Genomic DNA, 20,507 nt, shown 5'->3' with positions numbered 1-20,507 from the left:
AACTCAGCCACTCCTGCAGGCAGATGGGCAGCACCCTCCCCCCTCCCCCCAGGGACATTATCACTTACGTAGGTGCCAACAGGTCCTTGTGGCCCCTCCGAGCCAGGCTTTCCAGGCAGCCCCTGCCAGGTGAGATGAGAGCATTAATGAACCTCTGCTCCTGGGATGCTGGCAGGCACTTCCCACCCTTGGTGTCCATGTCTGTGCCCACAGGATCCGCCCAGGTCTCCCCATGGCAGCCAAGAGCCTCTCAGGGCTGCTCACCATCATCACAGCTCCAACCAGCCCCCACAAGCCCCAGCTCTCACCTTTGGGCCCAGGTAACCCAGGTCTCCATCAGGTCCAGGTTTTCCCAGAGAGCCCTTTGGAAATATTTGGGGAGGAGATATCAGTCAAAAGGCTGAGATGAGCCAAGCCCCACCGAGCCACTGCTGCTGCCTCTGTGCTCACAGACAAGAGTCACCTGGTCCAAGCCAGGTTGCTGGGGACAAACTCTGTCACTGTGGCCCACCCTGGTGGCTCCTGCACACCAGTACCCTGTGGCTGGCTCTCCAGCAGGGCTGTCCTAGGGAAGGTGACAATAGTCAATCCTGGGGTCATCACCAAGCCCAGCTGAGAGCAGGCTCTCAGGGAGGAGCTCTTCCAGCAGCAGGGGCTGCTCTGGGTCCCCATCCCAGTGGGCAAGGACCTGGGACCTCCTCCCTGAACCTGTACCACCCATTTCCTCCTGGGATGGAGCGTACGCTTTGATCCCCTCCCAGGACTCAGGACCACGCTGCTATTCAGCCACCCAGGCGTGAAGGGTTTCCACAGGCTGCCATCCCCCATGGAGACCCTGCTGGGCTTGGGGAAGCTGCAAAAAATCTTTTGGGCAGATTCCCTAGGGAAATCATTCTGCTTCTCCCTAGCCCCAGCTCTTTCTGCCAATGAGGCTTTTCCATGTCTTTTAACGAGAAGTTAGGACCAGGTCCTACAGATGTCCTGATCCCCTGCCAGTTCCCAAGGCGGGAAAGCCCCATGTCGCCCAGCAGCAGCACCAACCCTACTGACTTCCCACCTAAGAAAATGCAGAGCTCATGCAGAAGGAACTTTTTTTTTGTCTCCTTACTATCGATCCAGGAGATCCTGTGTGTCCACGGCCCCCTGGCAAGCCGGCAAAACCCTGGAAGAAAGGGCGAAAGACGAGCAATGGAGGGAAGGCAGAAGCAGGAGGGATGGAGCAGCTCTCCTCTGGCAGTGCACGGCCTGAGACCAACCCAAACCAGAGCGAGCGCCCAGGGCCAGGTGCAGGCGAAGGGCTCAGCCCCTCGAAGGCAGCGCTGATGCTTTCCACTTCAAACCAGCTCTTTGGTTTCTCGCTGCTGAAGCGCTGCAGATGTGTGTGTACATGCACAACACCCACACATGCATCCAGACAGCGCTACGTGATGCTGACAGCCAACTTGGAGGTGCGTCTCCTTGACCCAGAGCAGAACATTTTTCATGTATTGTTTTGAGGGAAGTGCCAGATTTGGTTTTGCGACCCAGAGCAGAACATTTTTCATATATTGTTTTGAGGGAAGTGCCAGATTTGGTTTTGCTTTTGCTTTTAGCTCAAAGATAAACAAATATTAGAAATCCTGCAGAAGGGAAAACTTGCTACCAGCCCAGGTCTTGCTGCTGGACCTGTCTTGGATAGCAGTACAAGGGATGAGACATCATTTTGCAATAGCCAGTTCTTAAAAGCACTGCCCATTCCCTCTCCTTCACCCTTCAGCACAATTCTCAGCAGGTTCTTGCCTGGAGAAGCACTCTTCAGAGCACCCTTTGGCTGGTCTCGCTCCATCAGGGCCACCCACCACCTGTGCCTCATCCTATGGGTATGCTTTTGAGGCACATCCCCAGGGGGAGAGCCCCAAGCAGAAAGGAGGAAGGACAGAAATCAGGCAGCCACGCAGCTCTACTCACCGGTGGTCCTCTCCTGCCTGGGCTGCCCACAGTCCCTGGGTGACCCTGCAGGACAAGGCAGGCAATGATGAGGATGGGGAGGCAGAGGCAGCCTCTCCCAGTCCCACCATGTCAGCCCACAGCCAGCTGATGCACATCACGGCAAGGTCCAACATGGTGCCAGGGTCTTGACCCACACAGCCATGGGGATGGTGGGGTTGGGAAGTCCCCTCATGTCAGGCTCAGCTCCCCCTCTTGATACAACCCGCTGCCCCAGCCCTTGCCCACTGTCAAGTACAGAGTGTAGGATGGGAACCTGTGTACCAGGCTTTCCTTCTGCACCTTCTGCTCCTGGGATGCCCCGCGAGCCCTGGAAGGAGAGTCTCACCTCAGGAAGGCAGAATCTGGTGGCAGGGTGCCCCCATCAGGGCCTCATCCAGCCCCAGAGCCTCCCTCCAGTATTAAAAAGGTGGCAAATTAGCAGTGGCATGGTCCCCAGGGTGTTCAGCTGATCTGTATTGAGCCATGGGTTCACTAGCGCATAGGTCCTCCCTGCACAGCTCCTGCAGCTCCTCCCTGCTCCATTCCACCTTTGGATGCAATCACTGGGAAGTAACATGAGTGTAGGAGGAAACCCATTCCCACCGTGAACACCTCGACTGTGTTTTGTCCCCTCTTGCCCCAGCTATTTATTCCTGGCTTTGTCACCAAACACGACTCTGAATAACAGAGTTTTCTTAAGTTGCTATTTCCTGAATTTTCTACACTCAGGGTTGAGAGAAGTTGTGGTGTTGGGCAGGTGGTTTGTCAAAACACTTCATGCAATGTGCAAAAGCCTGAGCTGCTCGTTCCCAACTTATCCTGTGCAAATTCCCTCTGATCCGGCTGCATCCCGGGATGCTGCTCCCCGAGAGCTGGCTTTCCCATCCCAGCGCTGATGGCACCACATGCCAGCCCAGGGCCATGGGTCATCTCCTACTTACAGGCAGCCCAGGGACTCCGACCAGCCCACGCTGACCCACGCGGCCCTGGAAAACAGCAAGCAGTAAGAAAAGCATCTTCCTGCCAGCAAGAGAGCTGGAGATTTGGAGGCAAAGCTGGTGCCCAAACATGTCACGGCTCAGCCCCAGCGCATCCCAAGCCACCCAGCGAGGGGTGTCCAGGGTTGTTTCAGTCTCCCACAGCCAAAGATGCTCCAAGATTCAGCTACAAGTACCAGCACCCCATTATTTACCCGGGCTCCCCGCGGTCCTGGGGTTCCCTTCAGGCCATCAGGTCCTTGGCCTCCCTAAAATTCACACAAATGGAAACAGAAGTCATTTTAGACAACCCTGCAGGTGTCCCCCAGCCCCTCCACCCTGGAGAGCACCGAGGGGACCCATCCACCACTGCCACACTGGAAGGTCAGTGTATGGCTGCAGTGGGTGCAGGGACGCTGTGCACAGGGTGGGGGGCCAAGAGGCTGGGGACCCTCCCCAGGTGGGCATCCTGATGCTGTCCCTGGGTGCTGGGCCCCATGCTGCATGGAGCTCCTGGGCAGGGAGGCTGCATCCCTGCCCCCCACGCAAGGATGAGGGGAGCCCGCAGGAAACCAGGGGACACAGCAGCAAACACCAGCACTGACCTTGGGTCCCTCGCTGCTGTTCAGCCCTGCTGAGCCGATCTGCCCTTCTTCCCCCTGCCAGGAGAGAGGAGAGGAGTCAGCCAGAGAAAATGCAGCCTCTGATCCTCTGCCTGCTCCCCCAGCCATGGCAGTCACCATGCCCCTGCCCTGTGTAGGGGAGAAACGTGGGGAGCATGGCCGGAGGTGGCACTCATTAAATGGCAATGTGACCTGGGGCACCAGCTGAGCTTTGGGGTAGGGATGGAGACCTCCATCAGGATCATAAAACTGGCCAGAAAAAAAAAGCGCCTAATAGGTTCAGTGTTGGCCCAAAACAGCACAGCTGAATATTTTTGTTGCCTGCTGATCAAATTAAAGACAATTCAAAGGATTGATGTGCCGAGACTCCTGGCTGCTCGGTTACAGCCCCGGGAGGGCAGGCACAGCCCAGACCCTGGCTCCAGACTGATGTGGTGTGATGGCAGCGCTGCTTGGCTGGATGGAAAAGGCACCACCTGGCAGCGAGATGAGTCGTGCTGCATCTCCATCTCTTGGAGAGGTGGGAGGATTCGTTTCTCATCCTGAACAGCAAATGTGAGAGCAGATCCAGGCAGGCATTGCAAAAGCCCTCTGAAGCAGAGGGCATCACATGCAGGGGGATGCTGCAGACCAGAAAGGTGGGTGGGAAAATATAACCCCCCTTCTTCTGAGAAGCTGGAAAGCTCTAGAGACAAGCAGCCAGCCTGGCTTCAGTTCCCAGGTAGAAGTATTGATCTGTAGCTGGGTTCATCCATCCTGACAACTCACTCGGAGCACGCACTGCAGGAAAAAGCACTCTGAAGATTGTGCCTTGTTCCTGTGGCTACCTGGCACTGCTGTGCTCAGCTCTTGGGAGCTGTCGAGGGTTGGGGCCAGGTGGTACAGCTGGTGAGAAGCAGGGCAGCCGGCTGGGCAGCAGCAGCCCTCCGGAGCTGCCAGCACAGGCTCCAGGAGGCAGAGAGCCTGGCAGGAGTCATGGATGAGCATCAGTTCAAGAGAGTGAAGTGTGAGCCCTGTGCTCTCAAAATACCTGTGCAAAGGGTGCTGACGGGGGGCAGGGACCCTGCAAAGGTGCTCGGGCAGAGGCAGCCGGGGAGGGCTCCCCTTGGACCTGCTGGAAATCCCCTCGCATTGCTGAAGCCACCACCTAATTCCAGGTCATTGATGGGGGCACAGCTGGAGGGGTCTGGAGCAGCCGGGTCAAAGCTGTGTCGGTGCCAAGTGCTCGGTGCCAGGCGCACCTGCGACCCCAAGGACGGGGACTCTGAGCCAAGCTCCCCGCGGCCATGCAGGGGCCAGCGATGCCCCAGCAGCATGGAAGGAGATGCCATTAGAGGGCTCCCTTGGCCTGCACCAGCTCCCACCACCACAACCAGCGTGTACCAGTACGGCTGCCAAGTGGACTTTTGCTGGGGACAGCCCAGTGCCTTCGGTCCATGGGAGGAGGAAGAGGCAGTGCAACATGGCAGAGATGCTCAGGATGCTGGAGGGGAGCTGGCTTTAGGCAGCGGGAGAGAGGGATCCTGCAAACCTGCAGTGCCTGCACCAGCGGCACGGCAACGCGTGGCTCTTGGCCAGGCACAGCGGCATGCTGGCCGTTGCCCGGCTCGGGAGCAGGTAGGAATGCTCACCCTGGGCACAGCTGGGGCAAGGCAGCACTGCCCACACTGCCTGCATCCCTCAGCGCTGTCCCTTCCCCCTACCACCCACCTCATGGCACAGCACGGGGCACCCATGTATCCCACCACGTGGCACCCTGGAGCAGCCATGGCACTTACATCTGGTCCCCGGGGCCCCACTGCTCCCCGTGGGCCGGGAAAGCCCTGCAAGCCAGCCTGGCCCCGAATCCCTGGGGGCCCTTTTGCTCCTTGCGCTCCACGTGGACCCTTGGAGGAACAAGACACAGCACATCACTGCAGGGCTCCCAAACAGGAGCCACAGCCCACGCCTGGGGCTCCCCCACCCGCAGACAGGAATCCCCCCATCGCTTGCTGCCCCAGCTCTCTGCACACCCAGCCTTTGCCATGGGGCCACTCTGGGTGAACATCCCACAACCCTCCTCCAAGAGCGTCCCTGGGGCACCAGCAGTGGGGCAATATAACATTTTTAAACAGCCAAAGCAAGATGGAGCAGGGAAGGATGGATCAGCGTCAGGACCACGGTCCCTGAAAGCAAATGCCCCTGGGTCCCTGGACATCCACACCAACCCACCCACCAGCTGGAAAATAGCACATTTGAAGAACAGAAGAGGAAGCAGCTTCAAGAATCCCCCCCAAGCCTGGGTACGTGGTACCCTGTCTCCTTTGGCTCCCAGGTCTCCCTTGGCTCCACCTGGACCTCGACAGCCCTGCAAAAGGAGCAGAGGTGGAGGGTACACTCAGAAAACCATGTTATTGCCACTTCTTGCAACCAAACAACCAAAGCATGCTTTGATCCCGTTTCGGCATCAAAGAAAGTGAGTTCTGCCCAATTTAGATCAGGGCTTTTCTCCTGATGGGCCTTTTGCAGCCAGGGGCAGGTTACATGCTGGATCTGTTCCTCATGATGGGGAGGGGGGGGGAGGCGGTGTGTGTGTGTGTGGTGCTCCAGAACTTCTGGGTTCATTCACCAGCAAATGGTCAGTGGCCTCCGCACCCTGTGCCAATCCTAGCCCCAGCTCCCTGGCAGGTAGGACACCTGCAGCACCCGGTGGTGGCATCCCAGCTGCACCATCCTGGTATCAGGACAATGATGACGAGCACCTTGTCCTCAGCACTGTGTTCCCCAGCACAGACTAAAGCACTCCCACTCCTCTTGTGCCTCCCCGAAGCAGACAGTATCTTAGGACACATGTTGTGTCTGAAAGCTCCTCTTATTACAGCAAGACAAGCCCAAGCGCAGCTTTGCCATCCCAAACAACTCCAGCTTCCACCTATTCAAACGTCAAGTTCAAACACAGGCAAAGACCGTGAAGATGGTGCTTTGGGCTGTTCTAACACAGCTCTCCTGCTTCCCAAGCAGGGATGGCATGGGTGCCATCACTCACCCGCTCTCCTTGGGTGCCTTTTGAGCCTGGCAGGCCAATAAACCCCTTCAGAGAGAGACACAAAATGCAAGTAAAAAAAAAACCAGAAAGGAAAGTATCAAATGCACTCATGGAGGCTGACAACCCTCCCACACTACAGGGATGGGAAGATGCTGATAAATGGGAGACACCAATTTATCTCTGCAGAGTTGATGATGATGAGTTGCCACGGTGGAATCTGCTTCCCAGCAGGGACCAGGGGATGCATAAGCCCTCCCAGGGCTGCCCCCACCCACGCACCAGCCCTCAGCTGATGGTCCTTGTCAGCCTCCAAAATGCACCACACACATCCCACCCTGCATCCCTCATCCCCTCTGCAAGCACCAGTTTCAGCACACAAGCAGCAAATGCACCAAGGGCTGTGCTCAGCTGGGATGCTGTGGGTCAGGCAGCAGGAAGGCCAGGCTGCCCCAGCACCCTAACCCTTTGGAAAGGACGGCTCAGCACCCAAACCCCTTGGGAAAAGGGGTGCACTGAACTGCGCACCAGGGAAGGGACAGGCAGGGCTGGGGCATCGCTGCTGATAAATCCATAGGGGAAAAAAAAATAAAAGCAAGGTCTCTGCAAGCAGCAGAGGCAGAGGAGCTTTGGAAATGAGGAGTGTGGTCATAGGGATGTGGCAGGCATCCCCACCAGCTCTTAAGCCACAAACACCATGGGAAGCTGGGGGTGGCATGAGGGAGAGGGCATTCCCCCACATTGCTTTGGGGGGCTTAAAGGGGGAGGATGAGAGCACCCCACATCCAGCCACCCGCTCCCATGCACTTACCCCAGGGCCCTCCTGTCCCAGCTGTCCCCTCAGCCCGGGGACACCGTCTGCACCCTGCAAGAGGGATGCTGGCATCAGCTCATGCGGCGCTGGGCAGAGCGCCCAGCCCCACCATGTCACATCCCCTCCCCAGGGCTGCTGGCGACCTCCAGGCTTCATTTGTGGGGTCTGCTGCAAGCGCTGCCATCCAAAAGCAGGGGCAGGGACACCTACACACACCCACCCCACCCCTCACCCCCCGGTCCCTCAAGGGAAAGCCCTCAAGCCCTCACTTCATCCCAACCAAGGTCAAAGAAAGCCAGCGAGAAGCTCTTACTGTGTCTCCTTTGGGACCAGCTGATCCCTCCATCCCAGCTGGACCCTGGGGAAAAGCAAAGGTGGTGGGAGGTCGGAGGTTTGGCAGAAGAAGGATGCTGCTTATTGTGCTGCTCTGTGGATGAGACCCCAGCCCATAGGAACCCTGCCCAGCCCCTCAGCAGCTGCCTGTCATACCCCATGGACCATGTCCCCACCAGCTCACCCTTCCCTTTGCCCCCCACCTCCTGCCTGCCTGTCCCGCTGCCAGCAGCCTGCCCACAAGACACAGCTCTTCCCACCCACCCATTCCTACCAGCTCCCAGGTAGCCACAGAGACCCACAGGGTCAAGGACTTCATGCCCACTTGCAAAGGACATGGGGGACAAGTCCCAGTAGCTCTTTCCTTGCTCAGCAAGCACATGGCGGGGGGACCCACACCTTGGAGACATGGTGGGCTCCAAGCCAGGACAGCATCCACTTACCTGCATGCCCCTGGGGCCAGGGGGGCCGCGTCTCCCCTGCAAGCCCTGCGGTCCCTGCAAAGCAGGAGGGGACAAGATGCCGCTGTTAGAATCAAACCCCTGTACGCATTGTGCAGTGCCTGTGGTGCAAAACCTCTCTTGGGAAATACAGTGCTGCTGAGGAGCTCCAGGGCTCCCAGCGGGCTGGTGTGAGGGGACCCCCCCACCACTGCACGGAGTACAGAACGGATTCCCACCCCTGTCTCAGCCTCTTCGCAGACTTTGGGGTGGGCTGAGAATGCAGCCCAGCTGGAGGAGACCCCTCTGGGCTAGGTGATGCTTGGGACACCCTCCCATCCCGGCACCCCTAGCAGCTGTCCCCCAGGACACCGCTGCACCGTGCGGTTTGCTCATCCCTTGGTGCAAGTACCTTGGGGCCCCGGGGGCCAGGCGAGCCAGGAGGGCCCATTTCTCCCTGGGGAGAAAGCAGGGAAAGGACGGGGTGAGCACAGTGGCCAGAAAATCCCAAACAGCAAAGGGAGGCAGCCAGGGCAGACCCACCTGAGAGCCATTGACGCCTCGGCACCCGACGGATCCTGGCTGGCCTGGCTCTCCCTGCAGCACAAGAGGATGCTCAGCCCTGCAGCCGCCTGCACCATGCAGGAGGAGGTGGAACAGGGCTCCCCACAGCATTTCCCATGGCAGCAGCCACGGGGTACTGGGGGGGCTTTACTAGCATGTGTGAGTTTTAACACCATTTGTCCTTCTGCAATCCGCCCTCCCTCCCCCCAGGAGGCTGCATTTTAACCAGATGCATCCTTTTCAGGGGTAAATCAGCACAAGGGATGAATCTGGGCAGGACATAGTGGCACATCCCAGCCTGCCCATGGTGGCCCTGCCCTGCTCCTGCGAGCTGGGCAGCAGCAGCTCCCCCAGCCCAGCCACCGCCTGCATTCCAGCGGCCGTTTGAACCGAAAAGCTGTGACTTACCATGGGGCCAGCAGGGCCTGGGGGACCCACCGAGCCACCTTCTCCCTGGAGCAGGAGTGAAAGGATGCGGTTTTTCTAGCTTGTTTTGCTTTGGTTCTCTCGTTTTAATCTTCACCCCCCAAATTCTCCCTTTTCTTTGTCTCAAGCATCAGCTACTTGGTGCCCTTTCGAACAGCAACCTGGCCAGCCCCTGGTTCCCCCACTCCCTTCAAGTTGCAAGGTGCTTCCATTCACCACCTCTGTTTGCCTTTTAAAGCCTCTGCAAACCCTTCCCAGGCTGGGATGCCTCCCAAAGATGTGGCAACAGTTAAGCTATCAGTGGGCTGAGTGCAGCATGGAAAAACCCAGGTGCTGTCAGCCTGGGATTCATCTCAGCTGAAGGTGGTCACCTAAAATAAACCACAATGCAACGTGATCCACAAAAGCTCATTTTTCTTCATCACCAGCCAGGAGAATGAGCTGGGATGCCAACAGCCATGTGGGAGAGGCTGGAGGCAAGGGGAGGCTCCTGCCCCCAAGACGCAGAGGGACAAGGTGCCTGGTTGCTCTGGGGCAATAATCCCATTAATAAGAGCCTCCTCCAGGACAAAGATACAGATGTAATTACATCCAGGTCTCAGGAAAACAAAAAACCAAACAACAAAACTCAAGGATTTTGTAAGAGCGAACCACAAAGCAGTGCCAGTGACCCACAGAGCCCGAGTCCTTCCTCCTTGGACCCATCTTTCCAGTGGGGTGCAGCAGGTTCCTGCACCTCTTTGGGGATGGCTGGTGACACAGAGAAAGCAAAACCACTCACCTCCAGCCCCATGGGGCCTTGGAAGCCCATCGCACCCTTCAGACCTGACATCCCCTGGGAAAGAAGCCGGGAGCAGGGTGTCAGCAAGGTGCCCACCCCGAGGTTCTCACCCCAGGGTGGCAGCTGCCTTTGTCCCATCCCTTGCAGGAAGGTCAGTGAAAACACAGAGACCATGAGGGCTTTGCTCAAAGCCAGAATGTGGCCTGGAGCCAGGGATGGAGCTCGGGACCATCACTGAGAAGCAAAGGTGCTGGCCCAGGAAAGGAGATGGAGGGAAGGAGCAATCCCTGTGTGGCAGGGAACGACCCCCCCCCCCCCCCCCCCGCCATCAGCTTTTCCATTAACTCACATGAAGCCCTGCAGGACCTGGCAGACCATTTTCTCCCTTCACGCCCTGGAAAAGCCAAGAGCAGCCTGAGCGATGGAGTAGAGACCTGGGGCTGGGGGGCCATGGCAGGGAAGGAGCAACCCCCTGCCCAACCCAGGCAGGGCTGTGAAAAGCAAGGACAGACACCCTCACCTTGGCTCCCTTCTCTCCTTTCTCCCCAGCTGGTCCAGGGTCACCTAAGAAACCCTGAAACGGAACAACAAGGATGTATGAACCCCAGCTGGACCACCAGGAGTTCAAATGTGGCTGCTGTGCCCCAAAGGGCTGCTGGTGTGGTACTGGGGGATGGGGACCCTCAAGCTTCTGCTAAATGAGGCAGCCCCAGAAGAAAAGCCTGGCTGCTTGCTTGTCCCTAGCACAGTGCCACCCCACTGTGGCTGCTCCCCTCCCGTGCCCCAAGCTAGTGTTGCACCCAATGGTGACACGGAGGTGTGCTCCAGCACCCGCAGGGCTGGGACAGGGCTCCCCATAGCAGCGCCACGCTGGGTGGCATCGCCTGTGCCTTGGAGGACACCATGGTGCCCTGAGCTGTGCACAGTGGCTGTGGGGAAGAAGAAGAAAAGCTTCACGGGCCCATGCGAGCGGTGCAAAGCCTCACGTGTCTGCAGCTGCTGGGTGCTCAAGTGCACGGAGGTTGAGCCCAGGGGCAAGAGATTCTCTGTCTGGATGCTTGGAGGATGCTCACAGGCACAGAAGGTACAAAGTCCAGGCCAGAAAAGCTATATGATAAACTGTGTGGGGCTGCTGTTTCAAAAAAGAAGAAACTAGGTTTCAAACACCCCACTATGATCAGACCTCAAAGGAGCCCAAAATCTCCTGGGCAGCTCCAAAACTTTTAGCTAACACCTGCCTTAAAAAGACTGGGTGGTGGAAAAGGGGGAAAAAAGCACTTGCTTTTTTATGAACATTTTATATCGTGGCTGACAAACCCTGGGAGCAGCCTGGAGAGGAACCGCAGCGACGTGCACCAGCAGCCCCCGCTGCCTGGGGGCTTGCACAGCGGGCGCAGCGGTGAGGGCAGCTGCCAGCCAGACCCCACACGGCTGGAGCGTGGCAATAGGGCATCCCACCCTGTAACATCACATCAGGCTGGCACACGTGGCTGCAGGCCCGGGGGCATGCGGGTACCAGGCGCTGCTGGTGCAGTACCAGTGGAACCAGTACTGGAAAGCTCTTATTGCTTGGCATTAAGTGGACTGAGACTGGGGCTGGCACCGAGGTGTGCCCACAGCACCGAGTGCTGAGCAAGTGAGAGCCACCTTACCTCTTCTCCCTTCTCGCCAGCCAGTCCCCGGTCACCCTGGAAGCCCTGCAGCCCCTGGGGAGAGGGAAAAGGAGCCAAGCAGGCATTGAGGGGCTGCCCTGTGCCTCCCACCCATGTCCAGCTCCAGACCCACTCCCCCCTCCCCACTGTGCTGCCTCCTGCCCACGGCCACCCTGGTGCAGACTCCCAGGGGGCTGCTGGGACCCCCAAACCTCTCAGTGTGGTCCAGCCCCTGATACCATCCTCCAACAGCCCCCCTGAGAAAGCTTCCAAGCCCAGGTGCATTGTCCGTGCTCCCCAGGGATTGCTGCCAGGGGTCTGGAAAAGGGCAAGAACTGTCACACCACCAGGTGACCAGTTTCATGGCTTGAACTCTATCCAGGCAGTCCATAATTGGTTTCATTTCTTTCTTCCCCTCTCCCAGTTATTTTCTCCTGTAAAAGCAACTGGAAGGCTCAGATGCAGACGAGCAGCCCAGCCCTCATGCTCAGGCCGCCCGCAGTGCAGGATCTGCAGCGCTCAGGCTATCCCAGTTGCACCTCAACAGACACACGTGACGTTCTACAGCTTTTTTAGGGGGGAAGCATGAAACTTGAGGCATTAATCCAGGACTGCCTGGGTTTGTAGGCTTAGGAGGAATATTTCAGTTGAAGGAGGCAAGGGAACATAAAGAGCAGCAGCATTAGGAGCCTCTTGCCTCCTGCCCAGGGCTTGGGGATGCACATTCCCCTCGACACCAGCCATGCCATGGCCCTGCCTGCAGCTCACCTGCTCGCCTGGCAGCCCCCACGGCCCAGGTTTGCCATCCAGGCCAGGGAAGCCATCTGAGCCGGGGTAACCCACACGTCCTGGCAAGCCCTGGAGCCCGGGTTCACCCTGGGTAGAAAAAAGCCAAGCACAGAAAATTAAAAAATCCACATCATTATGAAACCAATAAATGACATGCTGAGCTCTCCTTGCCTCCTGCTTTTGCAGCAATACCTGCTGAACACCAAATACCTCACAAGGAGACGGGGAGGCTGGCAGGGGGAGAACCTCCATGGATCCAGGCCCTGTAAACATTGGGCATGTGGGTCTGCCCAGGCTCTCCGACTGAAACCGTGGGAGAGTCACAACCAGCAGCTATACAGCAAGAAAGAAAGCAAGCAGAAGGCAAAGAAGCAGCAATACGTTAAGAGAAGGGCAAGCGAAAACCCTTTGCATCTGCTTCTTGCTCTGGGGCTTATGCTCAAAGCCATTTCTGATGCCTTCCCATATGCAAGAGCCTGAGCAGATCCTCTGGACTGGGCATCACCAGCTAAAGCTTACAGGCAGCTTTTTTATCCCTTAGCTCATGGACTATTCTGAATTAAGGTAAGATAAAGCGCAGTCTGGAACAAAGAGAGGACATTTCCCTTCAACTCACTTTGACTTTCGATTTCTCAAAAATTTTGGAACATTTGGTCAAGTCCAAAAACTGAACTTTGTTCTAGTTTGCAAAGTCAGAGTTTGAAGGAAGGGCAGAAACATGCAGCTGCCTCAGTTACTTCTCAAGTGAAGAATCTGGTTGTGAAAATATAAAAGCTTGTTTTGGGGAGGTTTGTTTTTCCATCTCCCTCCCCCAAGGGCTCCAGCCTCGCACAGCCACCCACGTGCATCCCCCATGCTCATTAGTGGTCATGTATGCTTGGGGGACCCAGCCCCAAAGCCAGCTTTTTTGCCCCATTCCACTCCTTGTCCCTGCTCTGGGGAATATTTATTGTTATTTGCAATTTTGCAAGAAAGAGACCTGGGCTGCGATGCACCTCGGGCTGTGACTGTGGCAGGCGAGCCCAAGGAGACAGGCCAAATACAAAACAGATCGTGGGCAAACCCAACCCAACCCAACCCAACCCAACGGTGCTTGGGGCTGGTGCAGGTGGATGAAATGCCTCCTCCTCTTCCTCACCCCCGGTGTCATACAATCAGCCTGCCCCAGGCAGTGAGAGCAGGGAGCGGAGACCTGCTGGAGCCTGAACAGGCATCAAAGACCTCTTGGGCCAACATCTAGTAGAAACATGAACGCTAACAAAAACCACCCCAGACTGGTCAAGAGCCGAGTCCAAAGCAGAGTTGAGTTTCCCTGTTGGAAACCTGCCACACAAAGCCTTTGGCAGATGCCAAAGCAAGAGCAGGAGAGCAAGGAGCTGGGGACAGGGCTGTGGCTGTGACACAGCCCCCCGAACTGAAGACATCAGGCTTGCAGATGGACTGTGATGGGTGGAAAAAATTTACTCCTTTCCGTTTCTGTGCTGATCCCCACCCCGAACTTCTGACTCTCCTCGCAGATCCTGTTTATGTGAAGATGGAGAATAACTTTGGCACTTTTTCGTTAAGCTATACTGACAGACTCCAGTGTTTACACTCAACCGGCTTAACACAGTCAGTGATGCCTTCCAGATGTTAGCAGCTGGTAAAATACTATCCCTGGGGTGCACCCCTGCTGCATAAGAGTGGGGCCAGGGGTGACAGGGTGACAGGATACACAAAGGAGAGCAGACACGCAGCGCCTGGTGGTGTAGCTCCCTTTCTTGCCCAAGATATTGACTCTAACTTTTATCATAAGCTTTTTGGAAAGCTCCAGCGATGCTGGGAGACTGGGACATCTGCTTGCCTTTCCTTTTACCCACAGGGCATCCAAACCCCATGGGCTCACTCGGTCAGTCCTGGGGGAGGTGGCCAGGTACTGCACATCCCTTCAGCCAGAGCCACGGGGAAGGAGGTGGGTGGCTTTCAGCAGGTGACAAAAGGACAGAATGCTTTTGGGACAACTGTGCCAACCCGTGTCCACCTGCTTGGGAGGGCATCAGGTAACACACAGCAGAGTCCAGCACCCAAAGGGACTGTGCTGAGCAGCCATTGAGACCATGTACCTGCTGGAGCAGGGTGCTGCAAGCACAGGGCAAGAGGAGCTACAGCACTGACTCAGTCAGGGGAACGAGTCTGCTGTGCAGAGCCACCCCTGCCAGCCACAGCAAGGTCCCCAGGGGGAGGGGACATCACCTCCCATGAGCTTTCAAACCAGGCACACATTTCCTTGCACCATTCCCAAACCAGCAGCACACCTGGCTGTTACAGTTCTCCCTCACCCAGTGCTCCCGGGTTTGATCCAAGAGGGGCAGGGTCTCCGAGGGTCCCCAGGACAGCCCCGAGGGCACGCTCAGCCTCTCCAAACTGGGCTTGCCCTGCAGCCAAGCTCCCCCCCACCCCCAGCCAGCACCCCCACTTACCGCATATCCCCGCTGGCCTTTCTCACCAGGCTCCCCTGGATCTCCACAGGGTCCCTGTGTGCAAACAGGGACTGAGTCAAAAAACACGTCCCCCCCCTCCGCCCTCCCCCCGGTCCTGCTCCGTGCCAAGGACAGCTGGAGCCCTGCAGAGGCTGCCACGGGGAGGACAACAAGCAATGCAGAGGCAGCCTTGGGAAGGGCAGAGTGGGAGGATTCGCATCCCTCAGCGCACCCACCACCCTGCCCACCACCATGGGGTCCGTGGCCAGGGTAGGCTTGGAGGCAGCAACAGATCCCATTCCCCACAGCTTTGGTGCCCCACTCCCCACAGCTTTGGTGCCCCACTCCCCACAGCTTTGGTGCCCCACTCCCCACAGCTTTGGTGCCCCACTCCCCACAGCTTTGGTGCCCTACAGGAGGTCAGGACAGGGAGTTTTGCCTTTGTTTTTTTTGCCTCATGGCACTGCCCTTATTGCAGAGGCCAGATGCCAGGGTGGGCAAGCATCACCCAGCAATCCTGAGGGTTGCATGGGCACAGGGCTGCACACCCACCAGCATGGGGCTTGGCCCCATTCAAGTACTGCATCAGCTGGTCTCTGGCTTGCTTTTGTGCCTCTGGGAGGGATCCACATGGTCCCTATCCAAACAGGAGGGCAGGAACCCGATGCCCTGGGGAAGACAAGGCAGCACGGATCAGCTGGCAGAGACAGAGGGGCAGGGGCTGCGTCTGCCAACAAAACCCGGGGAGTTAGATATCAAACATCATCTGGGTTTCGGTGGAAAGCAGACAAGCAAACCATTAGGCTTCTTTGAAACCTAATCCCAAAGCCCTTAATTACAGCATGCCAGAAGCCACCGGGCAGCAGATACTTTTTGGGGCAGCTCAGGACTGTGCAAGTGATTGAGGCCATTGACCCTGCAGGGTGCCCCGGGCCAGCCAGGGTGGCAGTGGGGCCACCCAGCCACGGTGGAGACACCAGGGCTTTTCTTACTTACAGGTGCTCCTGTTTTCCCTGGATGTCCAGGGGGGCCAGGGGCTCCAGGTTTTCTCTAAATGAAAAAGAGAAACACTTGTAAAACAGATCTCACTGACAGAGTGCTTGGAGAGAAGAAAAACGCAGCTGACCAAGCCAAGGGAAAAACAAACCAGAAAAAGTTACTTAACAGCTATACTCACCGGCCAGCCTGCATGCAGAAGCTGGTAAAATGATGATTGCTGAAAGGAGAATGGGAGAAAAAGCAATATGTCAAAAAAACCCCAAAACCCAATCCCAAATCCCTTTTTGCTGTCTTCAACACTTTTTTCCTGTTGTTTGGGAAGACAGCAGTGAACCAGTCCTCTAATCCACTTTTTTTTATATTACTTCTGTGCAAGTCACAGGAGAAGGCTTAATCTAAGGACAATGTGTAGGAGATAAGGAACTATTGGCCTCATCAGCAAACTAAGACAGAGTCCACTTCTTCTGAAGTTTGTTGAAATTCAGCTTCCCTGTGGATGATCTTGCAGCCTTGGGACACCAAAAATGTTTTGCATGTGGAGAGGTCAGAAACATGTTGTTGGTGAGTGCAGGTACCGTCAGGTATCTCCAGCTACCAGCCATCCTCCTGCCCTCCCATGCACCACAAACCACAGACACTTAGGAGGCAAAACCCACCTTTGCTCCTGCTCCTCCCTCCTCCTTCCCACGGTGAGCCCAGACATATGGTCCAGAGAGCTCCTCCAAATCCTGGCTTGCATCAAAGGCTAAGAAAAGCCCCCCTTGTCCATCACCCCAGTCCTAAGCAGCTGGAGGGGCAAGATTTCCACGTGCTCCCCAGCTTCAGCCTCAGGGGCGCCGGGAAACCCCCTCCTGTCCCCCCCTCCAAAGATCCATCCTCCGATACCAGAGAGAAGAGAAGGGAAAAAGCCAAGGAACTCATTAACGAAAATAAACACAGACCTTTCAACATATGGAAATATTTCTAATAATGAGCGGGGCTCTCGGGGGCAGATGATGGATGGATGCATTTAACTAGCTCTAATGCTGCAGCAGGCATCTTGGTTCCTTTCAAGTTGATCCCGAATTGATTACCGTGAGTGAACGGGAGCAATCCTTGCCAGCCTTCCAGGGCCAGGCCATAGTCCTCTTGTCCAGCCAGTTCTCATTTCCCTCAAAAGATGCTCAGAAAAACTTTTTTAGGTGGTTGGAGCATGGCCAAAGCTTTTGCTTGTCTCGGGAATCAGTGAACTCAGATTCACTTGGGACAGGATATTGTTTCATTAGGCTTAAAAAAAATATATATTCCAGCCTTTTAAAAAGGGGGGGGGGGGAAAAAAATCCCACAGGAGACATGAACTCATATTTCAGAGCACCAGATGCCAAGGAGAGGGGAGAGAAATTAATTGCCTTCTGCAATTTCAGCAGGAAATAGTCGGTACTTTGCTCGCTGCAGCTCTGGTCAGCAGGGAGCAGTGTGACGGGCAGCGGGATCATACGCAGATAGAGGGGATGGAGGACGGGGAGCGACTGCTGTATGGATCCATCCTCCTGTAAAACTCCAGCCCGAGAGCAGGGCAGAGAAAACCCTTCCAACAGCTCCTCGGGGAGCAGGTCATGCCCTGCAGCATGGCCTCAGCCACCCTCCCCAGCCCACCCTGTGCCCACCTTCCCTCCCCACGGCCACAAAGCCACACAGCCACAGAACTGCATCGCTGCTGACTGTTCAGTAGCAGGACATACCTAAAGGTTGCTTCTTTTTTGCATGAAGCACTATTTTATTTTGCTCTAAGGTTACCAGCCCTCATTTCCCAGCCTGACCTCTTGCTTTTAAAGATACTGGGAGAGATAAAGGACTCTAGTACTGTAGATTAAGCTCCCTAATAACTATGGGAGCTCCAGTTCTCCCACCTCATTCCCCAGCTTCTGGGACTCCACCACTACTGAAGTCAGCACTGCTAGAACAAGACTGCAACAGCTCCTGCCCGTCGAGCTACACTGAGACAACTTCTTGGCAAACCCAAGGCCTGTCAACATGTTGTAAACATAAACGCATGACAGGGGCTTGGGTTGGAACTGCGGTGGCCTGAAGCTGGTTTTGCTCAGTTTCCATGAATGGCAAAGGCTTCTTCTACTGGGAAGGAGCAGGACAGGTTACTGAGCATCCCAACAGCCATAACTGCTCTGGGATGCCCCTTGCTTTCCTGGTCCATCATACCGCATTACATCCCCCAGCCTGAGAAGCAGCTCCTCTGACTTGCATTTCCAAAGGCTGAGCCAACAACAAACCCCAAATGCCCAGAATGTCCCCCCCTGCAGCCCCCAAATCACAAGCATTCAGCTGGCAAAAGCAGCACTGTCCCAAGCCACAACATTTCTCCAGCCCCCCAGTAAGTTACAGGGGACTGCAGAACAGACAGCCCCCCCCCCCCCCCCCCCCCCCCCATCCCCACAGAACCCAGCTTTTCACCCCTGTGCTATCTCAACAAAGATTAGCAAATCCCAGCCCACAGCTTTGCACTCCCGTTTCCTGCTGCTGAGCAAAACGCCGCCACCGGTGCTGCGGGGGTCATATGGCCACAGACACAATAGCCCAGAAAGGCTTTTGGGTGCCCCACGTCATCCCTGCCAGGCACTGCCTTCCCCTCGAGATCGGCACTTTGCCAAAAGCACCGGGCCAAGTGCCAGCACACAACCCGCCGGGAGCCTGCGGCCAGGGCCCCGGCAGCCCTCCAGCTTCAGCTTCCCAAACCCAGACGAGTGTCTGCTCCCTCCAGCACTCCCAGCACCTAAGCACCAAAGGAACGGCGCACCAGAGGAATCACAGTCTGCAGCAACATCCATAGGCATGAGCACTTCTGCCTGCAGAAGAACAAAGCCCGAGATCCCTTTCCAAATGCAGGCGGGGGAAAAAAAATATGCAATTCTGACTGAGTGTGCGGAGCAAAGAGCATCAGCAGCCCTGCGAAGTGCTGTAATCACGCTCTGACAACAGGAATCGATTCTGCAGGTGTCCACCCCAAATGCTCTGGGAGGGAGGTGACTGCCCTGGCGCAGGCATGGAGATGCTCTCTGGCACTGCCAGCTTCTTCCAGCCAACACTTGCAGCTTGCTCTCCTCTCTCCCCGTTTACTCTCTTCCCACACTGTGTGCCTGCAATCGGTCTTGTGAGCATCGATAACAGCACAGCACCTGCTCTAGAGCAGCAGGAGGACAGGAGAACATGGAGGTCCTCCAGGTCAACCAAGGTATTGCCCAATGATCAGCTTTCCTGCCCTTCCCAGGGGGAATCTGCTCTCTAAGGAAGGTATTTATCTGCCGATGCTTTGACCTAAGCCAACACAAAACTGCAAGGGGCAGGTCTGGCCCAAGGACTTCTGGTCAGTCAGTCCAGGCTCAGAGCCAGACCAGCACAGGGCCACTCCCCACCTCATACCTCCAGCCAGCATCATCCCTTTCTCAGGACATGCTGTGCTGCAGAGCAGAGGTCCTCCTCGCTGTATGGTCTTGCCAGCACCAAAGGCATTTGTCCTGGAGTGGAGGGTGCCATCACACTTCACAAATCAATGAGTTGAAGATAAGTCAAGGGATGTTACAGATGCACAATGCAGAGAGCGATCCCACTCCAGGGAGCCCCAGGCTGGTGAAGTGCCTAAGGCAGTTAGAAAGCCAGTGCCTTCAGCTCTTGCCCTGCCTGCCTCAGGCAAGGCTTGAGAGGGAGTTTGAGATTAACCACAGCAGCTGCTTAGCTGTAGGGAGCTGGGAAACCCAGACGGGGCTGGCTGGGTGGCTGCAGTGATCGCTTCTGCAGTGTGTGGGGTTTTGCAGCATCTGAAGCACTCCTGCCTCCCCACAGGTGCCATCCCTGCTTCTGTGCTCCCCCCCAGCAGCAGAGCTCAGGCAAAAAAATACCTCGTCTTGGCAAGAAGCTTGACAGGCACAAACCCTGTGAGCCAAAGCCACGGCACACAGCTGGGGCACAGCAGGAAACTGGAATATGGTGGAAAACAGGAGCAATGCTTTGTAACTGGTAATGCAGAGCAGGAGAGGGGCTGCCTTCTGCATGGCTTGGACGTTCTTTGGCCCCTGTCCTACAGCGGTAGGCCACGAACCAACCTAGGGATGTCATGGATGTGCGTGGACCACAGGGACCCAAGATCTCCCAGTCGGTCACAGGGGAAAGCGAGAGCTGTGTGAGCACAGCTGCAAATAGGGCACATGCTGATCCCGTTTCACCAAGCACAGCTGCCTGCAGAGCCACCCCCAGCGAGCTGCAGCCTTGGCATCCTCCCTCTGCCCCCACCTGCCCACCCCACCTCTGTCTTCCCACCCTGCATATCCGGGATTTCAAACCATGGCGAACCCTCCCTCCCAGCTCACATCCCAGCAGAGGCATGCCTGCCCAGGAGCCGACGGGGAAGTCCAAGCCTGCTGTGGCTGTAACTCACCGTGAACATCTGCCAGTCCTCCCTGGAGTTCCTCCAGAGGACGATGGTGGGGACACCGGGGATGCCCACAGGGCCCGGGTCACCGGGGGGGCCCGTTCGACCCATGGCTCCAGGGTACCCCTGGGAAGACAAGGGCAGCTCCTTAAAACCAGCCGGGGGCTTAACAGTCAACACAGGCTGGACACGGGCTCGGACTCAAGCTAGCCTCTGAGTGGCGGCTGGGTCTAGGCACGT

The 20,507-nt window shown here is 56.7% G+C and overlaps 1 protein-coding gene across 1 annotated transcript in view; it reads right to left on the bottom strand.

Moving 5' to 3' along the window:
- LOC308069936 (uncharacterized protein) overlaps positions 1-20,507 on the bottom strand; it is a gene marked incomplete at its 5' end in the record, with an annotated part of 93,803 nt that overhangs the window by 16,017 nt on the left and 57,279 nt on the right. Inside the window, 25 exons of the mRNA XM_080403089.1 lie at positions 69-122; positions 309-362; positions 1,109-1,162; positions 1,948-1,992; positions 2,243-2,296; positions 2,910-2,954; positions 3,161-3,214; positions 3,551-3,604; positions 5,347-5,454; positions 5,862-5,915; positions 6,594-6,638; positions 7,402-7,455; positions 7,718-7,762; positions 8,181-8,234; positions 8,590-8,634; positions 8,721-8,774; positions 9,150-9,194; positions 9,949-10,002; positions 10,298-10,522; positions 11,601-11,654; positions 12,369-12,476; positions 14,849-14,902; positions 15,845-15,898; positions 16,026-16,064; positions 20,274-20,393. Of these exons, the coding sequence (XP_080259215.1) occupies positions 69-122; positions 309-362; positions 1,109-1,162; positions 1,948-1,992; positions 2,243-2,296; positions 2,910-2,954; positions 3,161-3,214; positions 3,551-3,604; positions 5,347-5,454; positions 5,862-5,915; positions 6,594-6,638; positions 7,402-7,455; positions 7,718-7,762; positions 8,181-8,234; positions 8,590-8,634; positions 8,721-8,774; positions 9,150-9,194; positions 9,949-10,002; positions 10,298-10,522; positions 11,601-11,654; positions 12,369-12,476; positions 14,849-14,902; positions 15,845-15,898; positions 16,026-16,064; positions 20,274-20,393 (1,626 nt within the window). The remainder of the gene's footprint in view (positions 1-68; positions 123-308; positions 363-1,108; positions 1,163-1,947; positions 1,993-2,242; positions 2,297-2,909; positions 2,955-3,160; positions 3,215-3,550; positions 3,605-5,346; positions 5,455-5,861; positions 5,916-6,593; positions 6,639-7,401; positions 7,456-7,717; positions 7,763-8,180; positions 8,235-8,589; positions 8,635-8,720; positions 8,775-9,149; positions 9,195-9,948; positions 10,003-10,297; positions 10,523-11,600; positions 11,655-12,368; positions 12,477-14,848; positions 14,903-15,844; positions 15,899-16,025; positions 16,065-20,273; positions 20,394-20,507) is intronic.

The sequence above is a fragment of the Falco punctatus genome (assembly GCF_963210335.1).
Source record: "Falco punctatus genome assembly, chromosome: 9".
NCBI lineage: Eukaryota > Metazoa > Chordata > Aves > Falconiformes > Falconidae > Falco > Falco punctatus.
This window is presented reverse-complemented; position numbering and strand designations above follow the sequence as displayed.